Source organism: Panthera tigris, chromosome A2 (assembly GCF_018350195.1).
Source record: "Panthera tigris isolate Pti1 chromosome A2, P.tigris_Pti1_mat1.1, whole genome shotgun sequence".
Lineage (NCBI taxonomy): Eukaryota > Metazoa > Chordata > Mammalia > Carnivora > Felidae > Panthera > Panthera tigris.
Window position 1 is genome coordinate 120,160,712 of NC_056661.1, and position 26,361 is coordinate 120,187,072.

General features: G+C 49.1%; 1 protein-coding gene across 1 annotated transcript; it reads left to right on the forward strand.

The window, feature by feature from the left end:
* Window positions 1-983: 983 nt before the first annotated feature.
* On the forward strand, window positions 984-25,891 carry WIPF3 (WAS/WASL interacting protein family member 3). The gene is given in 9 exon segments (XM_042977216.1): window positions 984-1,110; window positions 1,821-2,006; window positions 4,076-4,207; window positions 9,237-9,562; window positions 9,564-9,993; window positions 11,455-11,604; window positions 12,615-12,716; window positions 21,516-21,592; window positions 23,623-25,891. Coding segments are annotated over 9 exon segments (1,554 nt in total). The 3' UTR covers window positions 23,647-25,891.
* Window positions 25,892-26,361: the final 470 nt, after the last annotated feature.

Below are 26,361 nucleotides of genomic sequence, written 5' to 3' on the forward strand. Positions count from 1 at the left end.
GCTTGAGCTCTCCCAAAGATAAATATTTGAAAAAAAATTATATAAGATGACCCACTTGCCCGCGGTGGGATTATTAGCGACAAGGTTTGTTCCTGGGTCCAGCTACTTCTTTGAACAGAAGAACACACCGTTCTAACCCTTGCCGTCCCCAAGGCTGTCACCTGAGTTGAGCCATGATTATCATTATAATGCACTGTGTTATTTATCTTGTAACTAGGAAGAAAGCTCCAAAGCACTTTCTCTCCCTAACCTCTGAAAATAATACATGTCTGAGATTGTGATGCTAGATTTTTGCAAAAGTTTTCATACCCTCTTGACTGGGTCATGATATTTCCCTTGGCCTTTTATTCCTGCCATGAACTACTTGTAAATAAAATGAGAGGAAACTTTAAAAGATTTCAAAACTTGGCATTTTAAAAGGATTTATGGATATTAATGGTTTCTATTGATAGACTTTAAAAGCATGTTGTGTGAGAAATGCCCTGCTGTACGTGTGCATTAATAATGCTTTCTAAAAACGTGTATCATCAGGGCTGGGGCCCCTTGCTCAGCTCTGTTACTGACTATTGTCCATGGGCCCCCGCCCTTCAAGGGTTCAAAAAGCTTGTTTCCGGGCAGCAAGAACCCAGCTTTGAAGCTTATGTCCTTCAAAGCCCATGGAAGATACATCACCAGGGCAGTAGAGGCAGCCAGTGAAAACACACCCTCAGCACATTTTAGCTAAAACCACAATTGCCTTTGTTTCTAGTCTGTGACACTGGAGAGTCTCTGACTAAATAGCCAACAAAGCTGGATTGTCCTTTTCTGAACGGAAAATGGCTACTGCAAGGATTTGTAAATCCTGTCTCTACTTCGAGGACCATCTCAAGGTCTCTTATCTTCCTTTGCAGCCTGGCAAATATGGCCACTTCTGAACTCTCGGTGACCTTCCTCTCTGTGGGACTTGCATCATATGTTTACGATGTCATGGCTTAATTCCATGCATGTGTGCCCTGTCTCCCTGGCACGCCCACAATGCCCTTGAAAGCAAGGTCAATGTACTCTACGTCCTGGGTCTAGTTCACGCGCTCATTCATTTGTCTGGTAGTCGCTGCGCCTACCTGTGGCCAGGTCCTGTTATACCCTCTGGAAATAATTTGTGAACAAAACGAACAAGGTCTTTTTCCTGACAGAGTCCTCTGGGGGTGGTGAACCCTCAACTCGTAACCACAGATGGAAATTTTCCGCAAGGAGAGACAGATACAAGTTTACGTCAGGCAATAGAAGTTAGCAGAGGAAAAAGGAATAGGGTACCCTTAGAGAGAACACCGGGTGGCCTTGCCTTGATTGGGGGGGGGGGGTCAGAAAAGGCCTCTGAAGTGGTGCTATTTAAGCCAAACACCGAAGACACATGGTCTCCCCCAAATAGCAAGAGCTAAGAAGTATTTCTGGCTTTGAGAAATGTTTAACTAGGTCTCGGTTCACATGGTATAAACCTTCTAACTGTGTTTCCTCCGGACTCTATCTTCCAGCACAACCCAACCCCTCCTCTTATTTGCCACCAGCCTACATATGTTCTTTCTGGTGCTCCCTGGTTCTACAAGTCCATGGAGACCCCTACCATGTCAGCTCACGCGAAAATGGAAGTGTTTAAAAAAAAAACAAAAAACAAAACAACGAGATTCAACAGAGTAAATGTTAAAGATCTTATTTTATCCAGCAATCCATGAATTGGGCTGCATCCCATCCAGCAGAGAGAAGAGAGCCCCAAGAAGCTGTGCAAATCGAAAGATGTTTACAGGCAGAAAGGAGCCGACTCAGGAAGTTATACTAGCAAACAGCGGATTGTGTTATTACATGTGGTTCTAATCAGATCCCTCTTATTCCCTTACAGGTGGGTACAGACGCTTCCAGCTTGAGAAAGGCAGACCCCAAAGGTCGGAGCGCTCTGTTGGCTGATATCCAGCAGGGAACTCGCCTACGGAAAGTCACACAGATCAATGACCGCAGTGCCCCACAAATTGAGAGTAAGTGAGCGGCGGGGCTAGGCCTGCTGTGAGGCAAGGGCAGGCCACGGGAGGCTCAGCCAGGCACCGCTGGCCTGCTCAGGGAAGTTACCCAGCGCCAACTTTGGGCCATAGCAGACTTGCTCAATGCACAGGCCACGTGGGTGAGAGAATCGGAGCTTCCTTTTCAGGTCGGCAGATGATCCACGGTGTATCTTCTACCCCTGTTCAAACGCTAAACAAACAAAAACGTGGTGGGATAGCTTCTTTTGAACCGTGACAAAATCCACATAATATAAAATTCACCGTTTTAAGCACCAAAGCGTCCAATTCCGTGGCATTTACCCATTCACAATGTGGTTGCAGCCATCACCCCTGTCTCCTTTCGGAACGTTTTCATCACTCCACAAGGAAACCCCACACCCGTTAGCAGTCACTTTCCATTCTGCCTCTCCCCCCATCCCTGGCAGCTACTAAATCCACTTTCGGTCTCTATGGATTTGCCTCTTTGGGCTATTCATATAAATGGAATCATACACCCTGTGGCCTTTTGTGACTGTCTCCTTCACTTAGCACACTGTCTTCAAAGTTCATCCATATATAGCACGTGCCAATGCTTTACTGTTGACTAATATTCCACTGTCTGGCGATTTCACTTTGCGTTTATTGACCGTGAGATAACCTCTAAAGATCACCTACCCTGCATCCTCATAGCCCTCAAACTCAGTGAGAGAAAAATTAAAGTGTCATCATTAAAATATGCCACGTTTTTGTTTTCACGAGGAAAAAGATGTGCTCAGAATTCTCTCATAGGGTCAGATGACTGCAGCTTTCTATGTATAGAGTAGAGATGATCCAGGCTGAGGCCTGATTCTGCTACCCGGCAAATCTGGGGGTTTCTCTGAGGTTCAGTCTGCTTATCTACAAGATGGGGGAAGATGATCATACCTGCTTTTTTGCTTTTTTTCATCAAGATTGCTGAAGGTAGAAATAATACTTGCGGAACTATTCACCAATGTCGTCTCTTATTATGTCTTCATGTAGTTTTCAATGATGCACGTGATGGTAATTCCCAAGGATAGTCCTAAAAGTATAATTGTATCTAGTATCTGTAACTATATATGTTAATACACAAGGATAGACAAATTATTTTAGAGTATTTTCAGCAGTTGCAATAAAAATTAGTTTCCAGTTGGACCCGCTATCTAATTGGTTAAGCCCAGTTACCAGACAAACCCATTTGATCGGAACACTCGTTTCCTAATCATGCCAGTGAATAGGTAAATGTATATTAATACTCAGAATAATCTAAACCCGTTCATCCACCAGTGGGCACTGTGCCCTGATTTCTCTGTGCAAGTTAGCTGCAGGCTCTGAACATTTCTTGCTAGGAGCTCTTCCCTAAGCCGAACGTCTTCTCATCGTACACAGTTGGTCATCACACACGTCTGGGAGGCTGGAATTAGTGACTCTCGTCCCCCAGGGTTTCACGAGCTTTCTCTCCTGTAGAAGAAAAGATTCAGGGAAGGGTAGGGGGATCAGGGAGTGAGAGCCAGGGAGACAGAAGAGGAAAATGCCAAAGCACAAATCATTGCAGACTTTCACTTCCTGCTTGCCATTCTGGGCCAGACTCTGTGGACAAGAAGTTAAAATTACCGGCTGAACTGAATCTCTGGGTTTTCTCTGTCTGGTCCTCCCACAACAACCGTCGAGTTGAAAATAGGGCCGGCGCCACACCTGCAGTGTGTGAGCGTTCTCATTCGAAAGGTGCTGCCGGTTCCCCTGCCGGCACCTACGGAATGGCAGCGTTTAGGCCCCTTCGTTTCGGCCACTCTTCAGGGTACTCGGCTGCTGATGGTCAGTTGCGTGGTTAGGTCCAGAGGGAACAGCAGACAGCACGAGCTGCAGGAGTCTGTGGGGCATCCGGGCAGAGGGCGTTTGGGAATGATGCCCACTAGAAGGGGAAGGCTGGAGGTGGGGGAACGAACGGGAAGGCTGCCCCAGGCGGTGCTGGATCACGGTCCTGGGATGAGAACTGGCGGCTCAGCTCTGCTCACAAGTCCTCACCCACCTGCCTCTTCTCTGCCAAGGTTCTAAGGGAGGCAACAAAGAAGGAGGAGGTTCTGCAAACTCTCGAGGCGGAAGCACACCCCCAGCCCTGGGAGATCTGTTTGCCGGTGGCTTTCCAGTGTTGCGTCCAGCAGGCCAGAGGGATGCAGCAGGTAAGGGACAATTCAGACTGGCTGCCTCGTGGTCTTTCCCTCCTTAACGTGTGGAACCAACGGGGCGATCCTCACGTGCCAGGAGGGTGGTGATGTGTTTTTAGTGAAAAGTTGTCTAGCAGTAGATCATGGATTGGGGAGCACGTACTGAAAGTATCCAAAGCATCATGCTCAAGGGGTCTTGGAAGTCATCCCTTTGTAATTACTGAAGAATGATTTGCCATTGTGTGTAGTGTTTCGCAAAGCTGTGATTGGGGCTCAGACGGCAAAGTACTGATGAAGGGTATAAATCGCGTTGGAAAATCACAGTGACATCACTGTAATGTGAGTCATTGTATCAGTTAGGCATTGCTGTATAACAAAATAGCCTAACACTTATGGGCTTTAAATAGCCACTTATTTCGCTTATAGTTAATTCTGTGGTTGGCCATTTAGGGTCATCTCAGCTTGGGTAATTGGCTTTGGCTAATCTTACAGTTCTTGTATCTTTGGTGCCTCAGCTGAAATGACAGAACTGACTGATCCATACAGTCTCTCAGTATCTAGCAGACTATTTGGGATTTTGTGCGTGTCGGTGGCAGGGTTCCAATAAAGAGGACGGAAGTATATAAAGTCTCTTAAGACTTAGTCTGAGAATTGGCACACTGTCTCTTCCTACCACATCCTCTTACCCAAAGCAAGCCACAGGGCCAGCCCGGAAACGAGGGTGTAGAAAGACACTTCGCCTCTTGATGACAGGATCTGTAAAATCACATTTCAAAGATACAGAATCAGGAGGGAGTGGACAAGCAAGGCCATTTCTGCAACCAGTCTACTGCAGCCATTTGTGTGTTAGTGGATATCAGATGTTTTGAAAGCATTGCATTAAAATTGGGCAAATATATACTTATTGTGGGTAATGGGAATATTTTTCCTATTATTGTTCTCTTTAGCCAGCAAGCTGAAATAAACTCCAAGAATTTCATTAATCAGGGAATATCAAGCCCCAAGCATTGCTGGTATAGAATCTTCTACCATGTGGCTTTGCTAATAACCTTTGGCTGGTGGTGGGGGGCGGGGAGGGGGGGGCTCCGTGGCTGTTTGACATAAGGAGGTGCATTTGCTGCTGTCACCTACTGATAAAGTCCAGCAAAGATAAGGGCACTAGGGTGCTTTGAGGTCCAGTTGAAACCCTCTCAGAAGCCATTTCATTTCCTCTTTTCTGCTAAGGGCTTGGCAAAGAGAGTTGACATTTCTCAAGGCCGCTTTCTTTTCCCAAATTCCTGAGTGGTAGCAAATAAACATCCTGTAGGGTAAAAAATGTCCATTAGTTTCTCTTCACAGAAGAAAAGATAGGAGAAATACCCAGTCAGGTTTAACAGGGACCGGCCAAAGGAAGCCAGGTCGTCTCCATTCCTACCTGTCTCCTGTAGGACACAAGTGAGTGGGGTTTGAGCCACTCTGTGAAGACAAGCATTGATTTCTGTAGAGGAGATGGAAATCCATAATGAAGTGACCGATGATGCATGCTACAGGATGGAATCTCAAAGACAGAGACAATAAACAGATGCATGGGCTGGGTGCCATGTCAGAGTAAGACCGACCATGGCTCTCCTCTCTCAAAACACTTCCATCAGCTTCCTGGCCATTCAGAGAGAAGGGCTCTAGTCTTTGCTACCTCTCCATGTTCTTGCCTCCTGCTCTTGCTAGCACACGCCCTCCATTTCAGCCACATTGTCCTCCTTGCTTTCTTGCACACACCAGGCATGCTGTTGCCACAGGGCCCTTGCACTGACTGCTCTCTTGACCGGAAACACTCTTCCTCAGGTGTCCACATGGCTCATTTTCTCCCATCCTTCAGGTCTCTGCTCATGTGGCACCTGATCAACCTATCAGTGAGGCTTTATGCATCCAGCCCACAAAAAATATCAGTCCCACCCCCTGACTCCATATCCCCTCTACACTGATTTAATTTTCTTGTATTAGTTTTCACCATCTGATATATATTTACTCGTTAGTTTATTTCTGTCGTCTCCCTCTAAATATAAACTCTGTGAAGGCAGGAACTGTGTTTCTTTTCACTGCCTTAAAAATGCCTGATGTATGGTAGGTGTTCAGTAAATATTTGTTGAGTGGAACGTATAAGTAGGTAGCATGGTTGCAGAGAGCCATGAGGCCCAGAAAGCACAGAGTCTAGAGCTCACAGTACTTTTGGGAGTCCGTGAAAATGTTTGGATTTCTTTTAAAATCACTTTCAGGGTCAAAGATTCTATTTGTCTTTATAGCAACACGTCCCTAAAATGTCTTCCGAAGTCATAATGTGGCCTTGGCTTAGCGCTCTGAAGGAGTGGCCGTTAAAATAAGATAGGATGAGTAAACTGGGTACTATGGAATGTGTAATGAGACTTCCACGCAGTCCGAGATCTTCTGGAAACACCCACAGATTGAAGAAGGAAAACGTATTTCATCTGTTTAAAATTTATGCTTTTTAATGTTTATTTATTTTTGAGACAGAGAGAGACAGAGGATGAGCAGGCAAGGGACAGAGAGAGAGGGAGACACAGAATCTGAAGCAGGTTCCAGGCTCCGAGCGGTCAGCACGGAGCCCGACGCGGGGCTCGAACTCACAGACCGTGAGATCATGACCTGAGCCGAAGTCGGAAGCTCAACCGACTGAGCCGCCCGGGTGCCCCAAAACATATTTCATCTTTTGATAACCCCCCCAGGCTCTAGATGCACTCAAGCTGGCCTTTCCCCACCTGCTTTGTGGCCTCCTTTTGTGTTTCTGTTTGGATTTCCAGGGTTAACGTCTGTGTTATGAAGGAAAACCTCCTTCTTCCTTCCCTTGGCACTTACTCCCCTTGGCTCTCTCCACGGGCCTCCTGCTACCTGGCTTCCTGGCCTGCACGCAGGCTAATTCCTCTCTCCTGGGGGCCTCACCTTACACATGTGCTGCCAGCTGTCTGCTTCATCCTGGAGTGGGCATGAGCATAAGCCGAATGAGGATTTGTGCCTTCCTTGCCTCTGCTGTTCATGTCACAATAAAAATAGGTTTGCCCACGTCTCATTCGCCTGGCCGCTTAATCAGCAGAGGTTCCTGTGCTTTTAAATGACTCATTCTGAGCGTTTTTGAATCTCGGAGACATGGTGTCCTTAGTCACTTAGAAAGTCAGGATTAGTTACCCAGTGGCTGAATCTGCTCCTCCTCAAACTTGTTATTCCTTTAAAGTTCAGGGAGCAAGCAGACCTATAGGGAGGCCTCGGCCTGGTTAGGGACCTGCCTTGGTCCTCTGTCTTCATCTCTGTGTGCTATGGGAACAGGCTTAAGACCTTGAAGGCAGGAATCCCTGAGCCTGACACCTGCCCTAGACCTCACATGAAATGTCTAATGTTAGAATCGCAGGGGGCGGTAGGTCCCGTCCTTGGAAAGGCCAGGTGGAGGCCTTCACTCCTGGCCACGGTCAGCCGGGTGTCATGGCGGTGCCTGCCTCAGGCCCCGAGGGGATCCAGTCAGCCAGGGTGGATGCCTCCGTGCGAAGACATTGTCTCTTCCAGAACCACCCCCAAAGGAAATCCTCAGCAGAGGAATAATGTCACCACCACCCTGCCTTCAGAGCAGCCATCCTGTAGCTGAGACTTGTAAAAAGCAGTGCTGCCCAGGTAACTGTCACATCATAGCCAGAGGAGGGTCACCATCCTTTTGGAAAGCCCGATACTGTCATCCTGCCCACCGAGTTTCAGCCCCAGCGTCGCCGCCACCACACCTTGCTTTGAATGGCCTGGCTTTTGGGGTCAAGTGCGTTGGGGTACCATCTTGCACCTGGTTGGGTGAACACACCCGGGGACGCACCAGCAGGAAAGCTCCGAACCGCTGCCAGATGCTGGGGTTTATAATCTGAGTCGGCAGCTGTGTTTCCTATTCTGCAACACCCAGGAAGCTGTCTGAGAAGCAACCATCTTTTCAGGTGTTCGCCACGTGTTTTCAAGGGGGTTGTAAATTACAGGGGTGCAAGAATAGGAAAATATGGCTTCCCTGGAATTCCATTAGGGAGACCACTATATTTACTTAGAAGGAGTATTTTAACAAGCCTCCTGAGGGGACAGTGATGCTCCAAAGACACATTAGAGCAGTGGCTGCAGAATTTCCATGCACTAAACAAGGAGAGGAACATTTTTGTCCTCGGGGAGGGACAAAAGGGTAAGAAGCACAGCAAAAGGGCGCACAGAGAGCGACAAGGCCCCTCCTAGGGAGCGCCTCCACCCCAGTCTTGCATGAAGTATGCCAAAGACACGTCACTGGGAGCAGCATGCTACTCCAGATTTGTTGACTTCCAAAGAGGCATTGGGTTTCAAGTTGGGGTTCGTGGATCTGTGCGGTGAGGAAGCCAGGAGATCAGGAGACCGAGAGCCCACTGGAAATGGACATGTCTTCGGAAAAAGAGGCTTTGAAATTCCAGAGCCGTGGGACTGGGAGGTTCAAGGTCGTCGGACCTGGATCCCCAAGGCTGTGTGTCTTCCCACTGACTTCTGAGTTACTTATATATTCGAGGGATGATGGATCTTCTGGTCTTGATGCAAAACCGAAGTCCTTGTTCACAAAATGCTGGAAATGAGGAAAACCTCCCTAGCAAGGAGCTTCTGGTTGGTATGGCTGAGGATCCAAACTAGGATGTAAAGGCTGGGTACCCGGCTGGATTGACCCAGTCGGTAACGGTGAATGAGTGTGAGGGTGGCCTTGAGGTAAGGAAAGGCAGAGAGGGTCAGAGCAGCCCTGTGCCCTGGGCTGGGAGACTCGTGGGCCCTTGGCAGGTGCGGGCAGAGATGGGCTGGAACAGGAAGGCTGGCACTTGCAAGGACCTTGGGGTCGGTCCAGCCAGCCCTCTCGTGGGACAGCTGCCGCACCTGAGGTCTCCCCGTGAGCGTGCAGGAAGAGAGCGTCCACCATGCATTTGGCTGACATCACGCTGGATGGCATCTGTCACAGCCGCCCACATACTCGGGTTCCTCCGTCCTCTGTGGCTGACCTAACTCAGAGCTTGTTTACTTCCAGGTGGCAAGACAGGGCAGGCCCCTGGCTCCCGGGCGCCTTCTCCCCGGCTTCCTATCAAAACTATCAGTGGCCCGCTTAACCCCCCTGCATCTCCCAGGCTAGGCAATGCCTCTGAGGTGCACGGCGCTGCCAGGACAGTCCCTCCTCGCCCCAGCATGCCCGCCCCACCGCCTCCTACCCCACCCCCACCTCCTCCGCCCCTGCCCCCACCCCTGCCCCCTTCCTCCCCCACCAAAACTCCGCTGGTGTCCCCACCTGGCCCACCCACCAAAGGGAACCCCCCAGTGGCTGTACCCCCTCTCCCCTCCGTACCTCCCCCTCCCCCTCCCCCCCCCTCCCCCAACTCCACCCCCCCTTCCCCTGGCCTCCGTTCTCAGTGACAAGGCAGTGAAGCCTCAACTAACCCCCTTGCACCTACCACCCATCCCACCCCCACTCCCTCTCCTCCCACCTTGTGGGTATCCAGGGCTCAGTGCAGATGCTACCAGCCCCGCCCAAGATGCGCGGGAGCCTCCCGCCCCACCGCCCCCACCACCCCCACCCCCTCTTTATGCCTCCTGTACCCCGAGGTCCTCTGTGCCTGCGCCTCCTTTGCCAGGAGCTAACAACAGCAGTGAAGCCCCACCCCCGCTGCCCCCCAAGTCTCCCAGCTTCCAGGCCCAGCCACCCAAGTCCAGCGTTCAAGCCTTGCCTACACCTCCAGCCCCTCCGGGATCCCAGACGTTCGTGCAGAAGAAGAGGCCCGGACGAGGCCCAGGTGAGCACCACTGTCCCGGTCCAGGGTGGCCATATCAGAGGATCACCCAGCCCTGCCAGTAATTATGGAGGTGCTAGGGACACAGCCAGAGGCCTGCTTCTAGGAGCCACTTGGGGACACCCTGAGATGTCTTAACTCGCCCCAGGGCAAGTGTATGTGTAAGGCTCTTGGTCATGAGAGAGAAGGTTTGAGGCATTCTGTTTTCAACTGAGTGGTCACCATAAGGCCAGCATTCCTAGTAGTGAGACAGCCACCCATGATTCACTCATGGGATGGTGAAAACAATAATGCCTTAGATTCAGAGACATCTGAATTCAACCTGGCCTCCCCATCCACTCCTGTGTAACCTCTTGCCAGTTTTTAAATGTTTGGAACCTTGCTTTTATGTGGGGGGGTGTGGGGGGGAGGCGGCAAATGGAGATAACACCTTTCATGGAGGATCGTTATGCATATTCAGTGAGAGAATGTGCCTGAAGTGCATTGTGTAGAGCAGGGGCTCACTGTGTCACCTCCTTACCATAGGAAGGGACAGTTTTTCCTCCAGAAGAGGAGTCAGCAGCCACCGTAACCCCTTCACCCCTTTAGTCTGCTTACGGGAGCCAGTAAATCCTAGTGGGTCCTGATTCTGAGAAAGGGAAGACTGGGGTGGTAAGCTCAAGGCCAGGAGCAGATGCTGTTCTGGCCCGTCTCCTTGTGTCTTTGGATGTGGAACTTAGTTTTCCACGAACAACATGAGGGCAATTTCTGCCTCAGGCCAACTGGGGGGCAGAGAAGGAGGTTGTAATCATGGGCATTTTGTCACAGGTAATAGCGGTGTGGTGGTCATCATTTCAATAGGTGAAGAGTAGAACACCCACACTGACGTGCTCCTTAATTGCCAATGAGTCATTCAACAGAGTACTGACAAGGGAGAGCGAGCCTCCCACAGGCATCATCAGGGCCTGGTGACGGAGGTGGGACTTGAGTCGGGCCCTGGTGGGTGGGGTGGATTTAGGTATTGACTAGAAGGAGAAAGAGTGTCTGCCGTGCAGGGGAACCCCCGTGAGCAGAACCCCGGGGATAGGAGCAAGCCCCGACAGCTTGTTCGTCCCACCTCCCTCTGCACCTCACCCACAGACAGTCCCTCCCTTTCTTTGGACTGGGCAATGGTTTCCCCTTCTTTGAACGGTGCCGTCTGATACTGAAGGTTGTTGTCACCATTAACATTGCCACAGCAGCTAACATTTATTGAGCCCTTACTACACGCCAGTTGACTTCACTCATTCAACCCTCACATCAACCCTATAAGGTGGGTGTACTGTTATCCCCATTTCACGGTTGAGGAAACTGAGGCGCAAGGATGCTGTGTCATTATCCCTGCAAGAGAACTGGAATTCGGTCCCGAGCAGTTTGGCACCTCTCACCGAAAGTTATAGCCTCTGCCATTCCTGTCTCTGAATACTCTGGCATCTTTTCTATAAGGGACCAGTGGGGGAAAGCTAAATCCACCCCCAGCACCGCCTGCGAGGTCACCCACCACGGAGCTTTCCAGCAGAAGCCAGCAGGCCCCAGCCTGGACCCCGACACAGCAGCCGGGAGGTCAGCTGCGGAACGGAAGCCTGCATATCATCGGTAAGTGGGCCCGCCCTCGGCCCGTGCTGGCTGCCAGCAAGGAAGGGGCTTCCCTGGCCCCTGGAGGGAGTTTGCCAGCCCACCATTTCAGGGTGCATGCTTCAGGGTGCAAGCAGGAGCTCACTCTAGCACAAAACAGCCCACAAGTTGGGTGAAATAGGGTTTCTCACAAGGCTTTCTGGGAGGTTCCAGAACCCATTCCTCTAACCATCTATCTGAGATGAGAAAGAGGGAAGAATACCGACATTTAAACTGCGCATGTCTGCGTGTATGTGTCTGTCTCCACAGAGAAATCCAGGCATATTGGATTAAAAAAGAATAGAGTGATCTGGAAACGGTGAAAGAACGAATAGAAGGCCCACTAGACAGAGGGAGAGGTAGGGCAAAAATTTGGACATAGGAAGGAAGGTTCTCTGGGCTCAGATACAAAGCCTAGATCACAAAGCAGGGACTCAGCTCATGAAAGGGCTGAACGCCACCTGTCCTCTTGCAGTCAGGAGCTCAGGGAAAATCCTATTCGCTTTGGGGAGCCCGCGTCCCCGCCTGGGGAGCCCGCGTCCCCGACTAGACACAGGCCGTGCTCCTTCCCACCAGCCGGGCTGCGGACTCCTGCTCTGCTCACCCCTCCCAAACAAAGGCCTCCCCAGGGGCTCAGGGGTAGCTTCAGGCCACAGGGACTCTGCTGGTGCCGTGTTGCTGTCACGTTCCCCACCTCTGACTCTGGACCCTCGATAGCCCTGTGGCACTTCTGCCTTTAGAAGCTTCCTTAAGATGTTGGTCAAAGCAAACCGGAGTGGGTGATCAGGGAGAGTCTGTTGACCTCGCTTTTCCTGATTCCCCTTGTCCGAGCTAAAGAGCAAACACGGAGAGGTAGATGGGTGTCTTAGGGGGCAATCGCCCAGCCATTAAAACCCTTGCACTGGGCAGGCACACCTGTGTGCTCCTGGAAATTTTCAAAACTTGGGTCATCACAATAACTAGAGTAATTTTGCTGTTTTCCACGTGGGCAGATGACTTTGAGTCGAAATTCACGTTTCATACTGTGGAAGACTTTCCTCCTCCAGATGAGTATAAACCATGCCAGAAGATTTACCCCAGCAAGATCCCCAGAAGTAAGTACCACCTTGGGAGGCCTCTTGGTTTACACCCAGAATTAAGTGCTTAGTGTGACTGATGGGCTACAGGCTGCCTAAAGGATGACGTCATGATTTCACTACTCAAGGGTACAGTGCTATCCGTGCTTCTGGAAGTGTCAGAACATTTCTTGCCCCCCCAAGGATTCATTTAGAAGTTTTTTTTCCAGCATTGATTGTTTGGCTTCGGATTTGAGTGCCTAGATTCACCATTTGTCCCTCCCTGCCTTAGGGCTTTTGACAAGGGAGCTGAACACCCCGAGACGACAGCAAAATGGGACACAGGAGCTTTGTATTAATAACTAGAGAAGATTCTTAAAAACCCCAATTCAGAACTCTAGCAGACTGTGAAATGGGGAATGTCCTTAGGTCAATGATTCTCAACCTTGAATACACATTAGAACAACCCAGAGAGCTTTTAAAAATCCCAACGGCCAGACTGCACCCACACCAACTAAATCAAAATATGCAGGGTGGGATCCAGGTGTCCATATTTTTGAAAGTTGCCAGGTGATTCCAATGTCCAGCCAAGGCTGAAAAATCTCAGCCTGGGGAGAAACTGCCTTCTCCCAATTTCATCGTGTGGACAGCCTCCAAGGAGAAGCCTGCACTCTGCTTACCTGTTTAGCCCGAAGGGTGGAAGAGAAAGAGTCTGGCCTGCCCCTCAGGGCCAAAAAGGCAGGGAGGCAAGTACTTTAGGAAAACAGGAAGCCAAGAAAAGCAAGATGGGTTGTGAACCACACAGTGATGCTGCCTGTCAGTTAATATGAGCCGGTCCTGGTCCAGTGCTGAGCCAATCCGATTGGGCAGGAGCTGGTAAGAGGGGACAGAGACGGCAACATGGGGTAAGGGTCATATGTTTCCCACCCCACAGCATGGGTGAGGCCCCCAATCCCAGACATCTGTAGACTAGCACGGAAAACCGTCAGTGTCCTGGGTTAGCCCAAGACCATGAACTGGGCTCTTTGACCTCTTCCTTCAGAGGAACTTTTGGCAAGGGCTCTTCTCCAGCGTTCATCTTCCTGCAGGCAGACCAGGGAGCTCGAGCCTGTGCCCTGCTCAGGTCACAGGTGCCCTTGGAATCAGCCTGGGCAGGTCTTTTTCTGCTGGCCTGTGGGATTGCACATTTAGACAGAAGTGGCCTTGTGTGCTTTTTAAATAATATGTAAAGACTACTGCTGTGAACTTAAAGAGAAAGAGGAGGAAGAGAAGAGCAAGACAGAATGGAGGGCCAAAGACAAAGTCAGTACAAGGCTCATTTCCTTTCCCTAAGCAAGGGTTTGCTCACCGGCCACCTTCATGCCCCAAATCCCACCGTTCTTTGTTATACGCGGACTATAACACGTGAATGTGACACGTGGCCCCTACCCTAGACCAGAGGTCAGCAAACATTTTCTCTAAAGGGCCAGAAACGACATATTTGAGGCTCTGCAGGCCACACGTTCTTGGTCACAACGACTCGATTCTGCTATTTTGACCTGAAAAGAGCCACGGACCACACATAAATGGATGGGCACGGCCGTCTCCCAATAAAACTTTATTAACAAAAACAGGTGCTGGCTGGATTTGGTCTGCCGGCCATACTTTGCTGATCGCTGCACTAAATTGTTCCAGAAAAGCGGATTCTTCGCAATCTCCTTCTTTTATGCGGCCTTTCTCAGTAGCGTGCTGTGCAGTCCTTCGACCTTCAGACTCAGCAAGTTCTAAAGTTAGCCGTACTTTGAGCCCTGGGTGCCCAGTCTCCTCCCTGAGAACGGAAGAGAAGCCACCACAGGAGGACACAGCTAGCAGTCTGCACTGTGTTCCTCTCATCTCAGAGAGAGGGTCAAATCAGTGCCCACGCACAAAAAAGATAATCTGAGGCTCAGGAAGATGCAGTTAAAAAAGAAAAAAAAAAAAGAGGAAACGAGAAAGAAAGCGAACTGACATCCCACAGACCGGAAAGGGTATTTGCAATTTCAAAAATAAAATATGGTTTTAGGTTGATGAGGCATTGACGGGCATAAAATACTCCCGTGGCTTCCTGGCACAATTAAATTAGCATGTTCCTGCCATCCCTGTGAGCGGTTAGGGTAGAACCTTGTTAATTCTATCAGTGTGAGTCTGATACAGTTCATGCCTGTCTGGTTACATCTCTCCTTACAGCTTTCTTCCTTCTCCCCATTGACCTGGTTCCCCGAGATTCGCGTTCTTCATGTCTGGGGGACGGTGTTGGTTCTGTTTCACACTCTTTTGTAGCAATTCTGGCTTTGTCTCCTCCCGCTTGCTCGCTTTCTCTCTCTGCTCCTGACACACACACACAGCCCACAGATCCCCTAATGCTTAGCTTTTCTACCTGTTCTCTTCACTGTCTCCACCCTGCAGGTGTTAGCTGTTTTCTTCCTTTGACAGGGTGATTTTACCTAATTTTTTAATATTCTCAAAATGCATTAGTGGGCCCCTGGGTGGTTCAGTCAGTTAAGCGTCTGACTCTTGGTTGCGGCTCAGGTCATGATCTCGTGGTTTGTGAGTTCGAGCCCCACACTGGGCTCCACGCTGTTAGGGTGGAGCCTGCTTGGGACTCTGTCTCTCTCTCTCTCTCTCTCTCTCTCTGCCCCTCCCCTTTCATCCTCCCCTTTCATCCTACAAAACTGAAGCTTCGTACCCAGTAAACCCATTAAAATCGCAACCTCCGTTCTGCTTTCCGGCTCCAAGAGTTGGACTACTACTCGGTTCCTCATATAAGTGGCATCCTCTAATATTTGACTTTTTGAGACTGGCTTCTTTCATTTAGCACCATGTCCTCAAGGTTAGTCACTTTGTACCATCTGTCGGAATTCCCTGCCTTTCTAAGGTTGAATAATATCCCATTGTATGTACGTATGGCATGTGTTCACCCATTCATCCGTCCACGGACACTTGGGTGGATTCCACCTTTGGCTATTGTGAATAACGCTGCTGTCAACATGGATGTACAAATACCTCTTTGTGTCCCTGCTTTCAATTCTTTTGTGTGTATGCCCAGAATTGCTGGATCATATGGTAACTCTATTTTTTAATTTTCTGAGGAACCACCATATTGATTTCCATCTTACATCCCCATCAACAGCACACAAGGGCTCCAGCACATCCTCGCTAACGCTTGTTAGTTTCTGGGTTTTGTTTTGTTCTACTTATTTATTCTTTTTTTTTTTTTGATAGTAGCCATCCTAACAATCGTGAAGTGGTACCTTGTTATGATCCAGTTCCTATTTTAAAAGAGTTACTGGGGTCCCCGGGTGGCTCAGTCGGTTGAGTGTCCAACTTTGGCTCGGGTCATGATTACACAGTTCGTGAGTTTGAACCCACGTTGGGCTCTGTGCTGACAGCTCAGAGACTGGAACCCGCTTTGGATTCTGTGTCTCCCTCTCTCTCTACCCCTCCCCTGCTCACGATGTCTCTCTCTCTCTCTTAAAAATAAACATTAAAAAATTTTAAAGAATAATACATAAAAGAGTTACTTTACATTTATGGCAAAACTAGCCACCACGATTTCCATTAGCAAAGGAACTTCTCCACCAAGTGCTACCCTAACAGTACTGGGTGGTTCATGTCATGAAATCAAAGGATTAGATGTCCCAAGACTGAGAGAATCCGTAGACTCTGCCAGAAGCTGAGCATCTATTACTGCCTTTGCGGAGGGCTGCAGGGTGGTGAGGAGTCTGCCCTGGGCTTAATCTTAGCCGTGCCTGATCATCACTGTTGACCTCACTCGTTCATAAGCTATCTTCCAACATCCCACTCTGTTACCACTACTCCTGTCCTTCTAGATTATTCCTTTATTCCTCTGAACCGGCAAAGGTGTTACCGTGCCTATAAAGTGTCTCCCTTGGCCTACTCTGGTCGTTGGGCTATGTCTCCGCTCACAGACAGTGCCATGCCTTCTTCCTCCCCTTCTGCCCTTTCAGGCATTTTCCCCCACCCCTACCCCATGGAAAGAGACCTTAGCAAGGCCTCCAGGGGACCTCCATGTCACCAAAGCCAGTGGTCAGATGTATTAGCCGCAGTCCGTCACACCCTCCTTCTGAAGCACATCTTCACTTAGATTTTCTGGCATCCCTTGCTTTCTTCCCTCCTTCCACTTTGTGCTTGCTGCCTCCCCATTTTTTGGCACACCAAATACTTTGGAGTCCTCTCTGGCTTCTTTCTTTCTCTCCTGCTCCACATCCAACTTACCAGAAAAATCTTGGGGCTCCTCCTCTGAAGTATATCTTCGATCTGATCTCTGTGGCCTCGTCTTCGGCCTCAGCCCGGCTGAAACCACTGTCATTTCTCATCTGGAGACTGCAGGCGACCTACCAACAGGCTTCCCTGCCCTGTACTGCAGGCCCCATGATTTGTCTAGAGCCCAAGTCTAGTCAGGCCACCGTCTGCTTCAAATCCTCCACTGAATTCCTGTCTCGTTCTGTATCCATTAGAAATTCCCACCTGGCTCATCAGACCTACGTGAAGTGCCCACACAACCAGCCGCACTCCCCACAGAACCTCCTTTCGCTCCAACAGCACAGACAACTTGGAGCTTGTAGAAAACTCCAAGCGCACTCCCACCTCTGGGCTCTGGGTTCTTTGTACTTGCTGTTCTTTCTGCGGGACGCTGTCCCCTGATATCCATGAGACTTCCTCCCTGCCTCCTTTGGGTCTTTGATCTAATGGTGCTTTATCAGACGCTTCTTCCCTGACCACTCTTTATTTGATAGCCCTCCCTGCCCCGTCACTTTTGTTCCTTCTGCCTTATCATCTTCTTCAATTAAGAAATGATTTTGTGGGGGCGCCTGGGTGGCTTAGTCGGTTAAGCGTCCAACTTTGGCTCAGGTCATGATCTCACGTTCGTGGGTTCCAGCCCCACATTGGGCTCTGTGCTGACAGCTCAGAGCCTGGAGCCTGCTTCAGATTCTGTGTGTGTGTGTGTCTCTCTCTCTGCCCTCCCCTGCTCACTCTCTCTGTCTCTCAAAAAAAAAAAAAATGAATAAACATTAAAAAAAATTTTTTTAAATAGAAATCATTTTGTGAATCTATATGGAGAGGGAGAATAAGTTGTTGACCAAATCAACAGAAGAGAGAAGGGGCCAGAAGCATATACACTAAGTGTTGAGAGTGGTTAGCACTCAGAGGTAGAATGCTGGGTGGTGTTTATTGTCCTTTTGCCTCACTGTTTTGTCCAAGTTTCCTGTAACAAATACTTATTACTTTTTGATCATTAACGCTAATTTTAAAATTCCAGTTTATTGGGAGGGACGCTTGGGTGGCTCAGTCGGTTGAGTGTCTGACTCTTAGTTTCGCTCTGGTCCTGATCTCACAGTTCTTGAGTTGGAGCCCCACGGGATCTGCGCTGTCAACGCAGAGCCTGCTTGGGATTCTCTCTCTCCCTCTCTCTCTCTCTCTGCCCCTCCTGCACTCGTGCACTCTCTCTTTCTTTCAAAATAAATAGGGGCTCCTGGGTGGCTCAGTCGGTTGGGCGTCCGACTTCAGCTCAGGTCACGATCTCACGGTCCGTGGGTTCGAGCCCCGCGTCGGGCTCTGTGCTGACGGCTCGGAGCCTGGAGCCCGCTTCCGATTCTGTGTCTCCCCCCTCTCTGCTCCTCCCCTGCTCACGCTTTGTCTCTGTCTGAAAAAGAAATAAAAACATTAAAAAAAATTTTTAATAAATAAATAAATAAATAAACTTAAAAAAGAACTCCAGGTTACTGGGGGAGAGAATCTGATTGGCCGGTCCCTGGCCTGAGCACCTGTGGAGGGGAAGTGTGGCCCCACGGTACACAGGGTGACCCCACTAAGTTCTGTACAAGCGGATGTGGTCCAGGAAGGAGTGGCGGGGTTCACACCAACCTCAACCATGACGTCATGGCGGGGAAGGAGAGGAAAGGCCAGATATGCACTTTCTAAGGTTTAAATCTGGCAAATACTAGAATTGTCATTTCCAGCGAAACCTGTCATTTGCTTTGGTTGGAGACTGTGAGAGGCCTCCAGCATCGGAACGAAAGGGCCCTTTGAGGTCATTCAGACCAACTCCTTCACGTACAGCTGAAGAAACCCGGGCAGAAATCGAGTGCCCTGCCCCTGGTCACAGCTGGGGCTCGCACCAAGGTCTCTGCTCCGTGTCCAGTGTTCTGCACACCTTCCTACCTCTCCCCCTGGTGCCACGTGGACCTCAGCTTGGAGAGCCCATCCTGGCCCCAGGCTGCCAGTTAGTTGTGCTTCTCCTAGGAGTCCACCCTTGTGCTAACCCACCCCCCTCAGCATGCTGAGTCGCTGCAAGGCTGGCCGGAGTTCTGGAAGGCTCTCAGAGAGACCCAGCTTGAACGGCCAGCTCCGTCTGTAAATCCTCCCTGGCCCTTCTCCAGGTCTTGCAGAGTCCAGCCTCCCGTTAGCTACAGAATGACTTTTTTCCCCCCTCTGGCGTGAAAGTATTTCTGTGCCGAAGGCATCCTTCCTGAAAAATGTGACTTTCCTGGGCCTCCCGAGCTATACTGGGGTAAATACAGCTCCGGGAGCCCGCTCTCGAAAGGAGAATGTGATGGATTGAATTGTATTTTGTGAAATAATAGAAAATGTATATTTCACCTGTGCCCTCAGTTTCCAGCACAAAGCTCCTAGAACCCTTGTCATTTCCTAAGGGATAAGAATACTACCAGCACCTTTTGTTCAAATATTTGGTCTTTGACCCCGGTTCCTGACACAGAGCTTCTGAATCCCTTGGAATATCCTGGGTGATAGGAACATGTTTTGTTCTAATGAGGCAATGCCTGGTGGGATCCTGGGTGGGGGTGGGTCGTCAGAAAGATGAAGCCATCATTAGAAGCTTGGAACTTTGAGCCCCAACCCCCTTCTTCCTGGAAGGGGAGAGGGACTGGAGGTTGTGTTAATGAACGATCACGTCTACCTACAAGGTGAAGCCACCAATAAAAATCCCAAACGTAGGGGGTTCGGAGAGCCTCTAGGTTGGTGAACACATCCATGTGTTTGGAAAATGGTGCATCCATGGTGCACCCAACTTCATGAAGACAGAAACTCTTGCTCCCTGGGCCCTTCCTGACTTCATCCTATATACATACCTCTTCATTTCACTGTTCATCTTTATCCTTTAGTATACAATAAACCAGGAACCACCATCCCCCCCCCAAAAAAAAACAAAGAAAGTATCTCTATGCCTGCAAAAAGGCACAGGCTGGCTTGGTTTATGAAATAAACAACGCTTTGTCAGTAACTTGGGGGCCATCTCTTTGCTAGGAGGCCTCAGCAGTGGTCACTCAGGCTGCTCTCGGGCCCTAGACGCATGGGATCGGGTAGGGATATAAACTAGTTCTTTTTTTTTATTTTATTTTTTAAAAAATCTTTTTAATGTTTGTTTATTTTTGAGACAGACAGAGCATGAGCGGGGGTGGGGCAGAGAGAGAGGGAGAGAGAACCCCAAGCAGGCCCTGTACTGTCAGCGCAGGAGCCCGACGTGGGGCTCAAACTTACAAACCGTGAGATCATGACCTGAGCCGAAACCAAGAGTTGGACACTTAACCGACTGAACCACCCAGGCGCCCCCCAAAAAACCTGTGTCTTAACAGATTCTTAAAATGACTTACATGTTCATTGTAAAAAACTTTAAAGTATTTTCAAGAGATTCAAAAAAAATAGTACATCCAGGAGGAATCAATATATCATTTCCATTTTTAAAATAGTTCCGGTCATCCTATTTAAACAATTTCTAGCCTGCTTTTTTTCTCCCAAGTTTCAAACATCACCCCAAATTACTTGGGCCTTTGTAAACATTCAAATGGCTCCTTCATACCCTGTCCGAAATTGTGAACCCTGGATTTCCTAAATAGTTTCGTTGAACACAGGGTGTTATCAGTATTTCACTACCATAAATGATCTGTGATGAGTAGTTCTGCTTTTCAGTTGCTTTGTAAGTAGCACAGCAGCCTGGATTGTTTGGAGGGACAATGCCTGTTTAATTCGGAGTCTGTGACAGAGGCAGGACAGAAAAGCCTCGTACTTCATGCAGCAAAGAGGCATCAGGGACACCATTTGGAACACGTGACTCACAGGAAAAGTCCCGGAAGGCCTGGGAATGTGGATTTAAAACCAACCCATATATATGCACATACACACATATATGTAAGTCAATGCCAAAAAAAAAAAAAAGCTAGCGGGATAAACACCAAGCGTTAAATAGTGGTGACTTCAGGATAGAAAATGGGATGAGAAGGAGGGCAGGCAAAGACGCACTTGAGGTTGTTTTGCGTTTTTATTTCCTATTTCCCTATATTCTTTGAAACTTTAATGAGAATATATTTATGTGTAACTCGTGTACTATTTAAACAAAGTGTATTTTAGAGAACAAGTTGGATCCTCACGGAATGGAGCCTGATTTATTCAGCATATACTTACCTTTTACTCCTTTTTTTTTTTTTTTAACCAACCCCAGCACGGTGCTTGGCACATTTGGGCTACCAGACAAATGAGCGAGTCTGGAGGGGGTGGCTCGTTTGGAGCTAAGAAGCGCTCACGTGCATTTAGACGACAGGCCTTAATAACCGCTTCTCCTTCCAGCAGACTGGTCGAGATGCCTGGGCATCCGGTCTGTGACATGGAAGCAGTGGGTGGAAACGCAGTCTAGGGCCAGGAGCCCGAAGGTTTCAGGTTGACGGGCTCATGTTACCCTTGATTCCTTTGCTGTTGCTCTAAGCGCCCGTGTAGTCTGCGTTTCCTCCGTGTAGCGCACGGCGGTCCCCGGGCCAAGAGACGGTGAGATCGTTCTTCTTTCAGGCCGGACACCTGGTCCCTGGCTCCATGCCGAGGCGGCAGGGCAGAGCTCGGATGACATCAAAGGCAGAAATTCTCAGGTAACGCGTCCCTCGGGTCTCTGAATGTAAAAACCGGGAGCCCCCAGAAATGCTGAGCGTGTGCTTTCTCCTTGAAACTTGACATCTTTGCACAGACTCTTTTTTCCTCAGGGAAGACCATTTGGTGCACCTTTGCAGCTAGAATGAAACGCTTACAGTTTCAAGCTCTGAAGAGCGAAAGGGGGAATCCCCATCACATCCAGAAGCAAGGTTGACAACTCAGAACCCCCTGCGAGTCATTCTGCAACAGTGCCCCCATTCACCCCCCCCCCCCCCCCAGTTCATTCTTCCCTGGTTCCAATGGCTTGAGAAGCCTGGAGACAAAACCCTGTGACATGTATCCAATTGAATTCAGATTCTGTATTGTCCACAGAACGCAGGGTATCTTAGCGCACCCATCGGGGTTTTTCTCCCATTGACAAAATAGCTTCTTTTGGCCAAATTTAGTTACAGTTCAAGTCCTGGTGGCTAGAGGAAAGCTGGGAAGAGAACCAGACAGGTTCTTGTGGGATAAGAGTCTTTGACAAAATGTCCTCCTTCTCACGCAAGGCAGCTTGGACAGACTATCTCCTGCTCCTGGGCGGAAGTGACATCTCTCACTGCCCACAACAGGGTCTCATCATTAAAGGCCCTTTATCACTTTGCAAACAAGCATTTAGTCCTGCGTTGGCCTCCTCCTGTTTCACAGTTCTGTGTGGCAAAGGGGGTGGCCTCCTGTTAAACTGGCCCCTTCTGCAGCCACATGGGACAGCATGGCAAGGGACGTGAGAAGGGGAACAAGGTCCTGGATGCCAGGATGATTTCCTTGCAGGAGGACGAACACCCCCTTTTCTAACCAACCACGGCTCGTCTAAGAATTGTGATAACCACTCAAATGATCACAGGCTCAAAACTGGGTGTATGGTTGCAGTTAAGGGAGAAGCGTATATGCATAGGACAAAAGACAGAGGGAATAGACACAGAATTAACAGGCAGGCACTCTGGGAGATGAGAGTTGATTTTTTACTTTCTTCCTAGTGCATTTCTGGAATTTCTGAAGTTTCTGCAGAGAATACATTACTCTTGTGGTCAGAAAAAATATAGTAATAATCAAAATAAAAGCCCCCACATTATACAGTTCTTTACATTTTTTCAGATCACTTGCATATGTGATCTCCTTTGATCCTTTTAGGTACCTTCTGATGTAAGCTGGAGAGATGCCTTTAATGACATTTTTTTTTCAGGCAAGGAAACTGAGCCCCAAGGGGCTAAGGAACTTTCCTGAGGTCACATGCCCAGACTTCTGACTCCTTGTGCGGTGCTCCTCCCACAATACCTCTCTGCTTTTCCTGGTGTGTTCAAATCACCAGGATAGGAGTTATCCTCACCCTCAGGCACAGCCAGAATGATTAACCATGGTGCAGCGTCCCGTCTCTGGCCTCATGGCAGGCACACACTTAACTCACCAGAGCCCATGAAAGTCTAGTCCAGGATGGATTGTGAAGTCTCTCTTGGGCATCCCATAGTCAAGATGATCTTCTTTTACGTCTAGCTGGACACCGTGTGAATTCCTTTTCACTTCAGTGAGACAAAAAGCTATCACACGGAGGGATCACAGGGTTGTAGACAAAGCAAACTGTCCCAGTGGGCACTCTTCTTTTCCAGCTAGGAGGCCTGAGTGATCCATGCAAGGGTGGGAGACCTGGGCTGGAAACCTGAAGGCCTGGGGCCCTCTCTCTTTCCCATTGCCTTGTGTTGGGATCTCCCAGAAGTTCTTTGCTTTTCTTGAGTTTCTGCCAGGTACTGGTGTTTGGTCCCATAAATGTCTGTAAGATGGCATTAAGCCTTCATTTGCCATCAATTACATGTCCCATTTCATCCCGCGTCCACCCACAACCCCCTTGGTAAAAATCAGCCCCTTGCATATGATGTATCAGGCCCTGGCAGCCTTACGTGGATGCAGAAAGGCTTTGGTGCCCAGTCCCAGGGTGGGCTGTTTGTGTGTGAGGCGTCTTTTCGGTCCACCTGGTAATGTTCTTGTCTTTCCGCAGTTATCTCTAAAGACCCTCCGGTGAGAAGGCAGATGAAGCCCATGTCCTGTGAGCCACCTGGGGTTCCATACTGCCAGATGGGCATCCCCAGGAGAACGTGTCTGTCCTCACCACACTCGAGTTGTAATTCAGTTGACACACAAGCTCAGAGTGGAGCATTTATTTATTGTAAATACGTAGTTTGCACAGGCTTTAAGTCAGTATGGTAGTCGACTTTTGAGTAATTTAAACACACACACACATTATGTTTCTCCAGTCTTTTTAAGACGCATCTTGTCCTCCATCTGTCGGTACAGACAGAGCCCTGTCCCCACCCCGTGGTGTCCATTCCATGACTGTACATATGCGTGCAGGCTGGCCCTTCCTAGATTCTGAACCGTTTCTAGAAGATTCCTTAGTTTGCAAGTAGTCCCGAAGTCGCAGTATCCATGACAGCTTCTTATTGGCATGATTCTTTATTCTCATCGTACAAACCGCAAAATCAAACCAAATAATGCCTTATAAATGATGCAGCTCAGAGAGAGTAGTGTATCCCCTCACCCAGACAATGCCACACGGCCTCCAGTGAACGAGATGCCATGTCTCGCTTCGTTTTGCAGTACAGGGATTTTTTTTTTTTCTGCCTAATGTAAATATAACGCAAAATTAAGGCAAGAGTGGGCGTGGCCCCTCCAATGCCAACCACAGGGCCCTTTTGTAACTGAATGACCCTACAAGTAGCCAGTGCTCTTTACCGTTTACAGTGCCCCTCCCCACCCACGTTCCCATTCCTCCTGTCCCACGAAGCCCCTAGCCCCAGTCCTGGCAGCCAGGGTAAGGCGAGATTTATGAGATTTTGGTATTTTTTTCTGCAAGTTGGAAACAAACGTGACTCCTTATTATAGTCAGTTACAAAGTCTATCTCAGAGATGTTTTTGTTTTTTTATCTTTCGCCCCGGGAGCAGGATTTCCACGGAAAATATGACACGAGAAAGTATAGACCGAAGCATATTAGCAAATATCTGCCTCACATACCTGGTGCCTCACCCCCACCCTTAGGGACCCTGGAAGCACCCGCCAGGCTTCCCTTCCCTTCTTCAGCTCCCTTCTGAGCTAAAGAGGACCTGACTGGTCTGAGAGCAAATCCCCCCTTCCCTGCCGCAGGCACTTCTCTGTGGGGGAGAAGGGTGGAAGTACAGCGGCCCCCGAATATGGAACTGGTCTGGACGGGCTCTGACTGCTGTTCTCGCACCCTTTTTCTTGAGCTGGGAAGAGAACAGAAGTGTGTTTTTGCTTGCACCTGACCCCCAAATGCCCCCTGTCCTTGGAGGGGAAGCTATACCAGAAGAAGAACAGAACATAGAAGGAAACAGACTGACCCCGGGGTCCGTGCTCAAAACAGGTGGAGATGAAAGGAAATCGAGAGGGAGAGGCGGGCAGAGCAGTGGAAAAATTAATGTCCTTTAGAACAACCCTCTCAGGTGCTCACACCTGAAGGACAGCGTGCCCAGACCAAGCCATCCAAAAGAGGTTTCCGGTGAGGAGGGTTTTGGCAGACGTGAGTGCATACGCTCAGCTGTTGTCCAGAGTAAAGAGTAAGATGGCGTCCTACAAGTGAGCAAGGTCAAGTGCCCTTCTCTGGGGAATCAATCATGCCAAACTGTAACTGCTAAATCAATGGAAAAGCAGCTTTTGCAGGTCATTGGCTCTGGGCATAGCCGATTTGTTTTACTGGCTCCGGAAGCTTTCCAAAAGGTCAGAATTTCTTTATTATAACGGCATCCCCTCCGTCTCCCTCCCGGTTGCGTAAAATAATTACAAGGGTTTTAATGATCACGATTAAGAAGGCCAAAGACAAAGACAATTCCACCTTCAGAGTAGACTGACTGCCCTGATGAGGTGTTTATACACTCATGTTCCACGCCACTGGGACAGAAATGGAAAATAAAGCCATCAAGGACAGAGGGAAGGGATGAGCAGAAACCAAAAATTGCAATTAGGGAGAAATCTCAGGAATCTGGCATCACACCTCTCCTCGAGACCTATCACTGAATTTCACACCCTTCGAACTCACGTGGTGCCTGCCTCTGGCAGGACAGGTTAAGCCCCTTGACCGTAAACTTTTGCAGAGGCGACGACGAATCACAGCACCCTCACTGCTCTCAAGCGTCTCGCTAACACTGTCGCCTGTGCCCCACCCCCACCCCGTGTTTCATATGTATTTTGTATTTATTGATGTGCCCTCCGCAGACTCCTTTCTTTGTACCTAATAAACTTTAATAAGTGGAAATGCTTCTGCTCGTGTCCTAGTTAAAACCCGTTGAGGGACACCAGTACCAATCTAGGCCAACCATTTTTAAGGGTTAGAAGGGCTTCTATTCTAAGAATGGCAGGGAACGGGAGATACTCACACGGGAACCAACACCTGCTGCAACATGTTGTGTCCGAAATGGGGCGTTTCTGTTCTGAGCTGATGCTTTTCACTAACCTGCGACATGGTGTTTTCCTAGCTTTTGTGGCTCAATGGAACGGATGGGTATTTGGGAAAAGCAACCAAGGGAAAATCTTTCGCAAATGTATTTTCCCTTTAAAAAAAAAAAAAAAAAAACACTGCTTATTTATTTATTTATTTTGAAGTAGAGAGAGCAAGCATGAGCAAGGGGAGCGGCAGAGAGAGAGAGAATAACAAGCAGGCTCTGAGCTGACAGCACAGAGCCCAACACAGGGCTCGACTGGTCTCACGAACCGTGAGATGGTGAC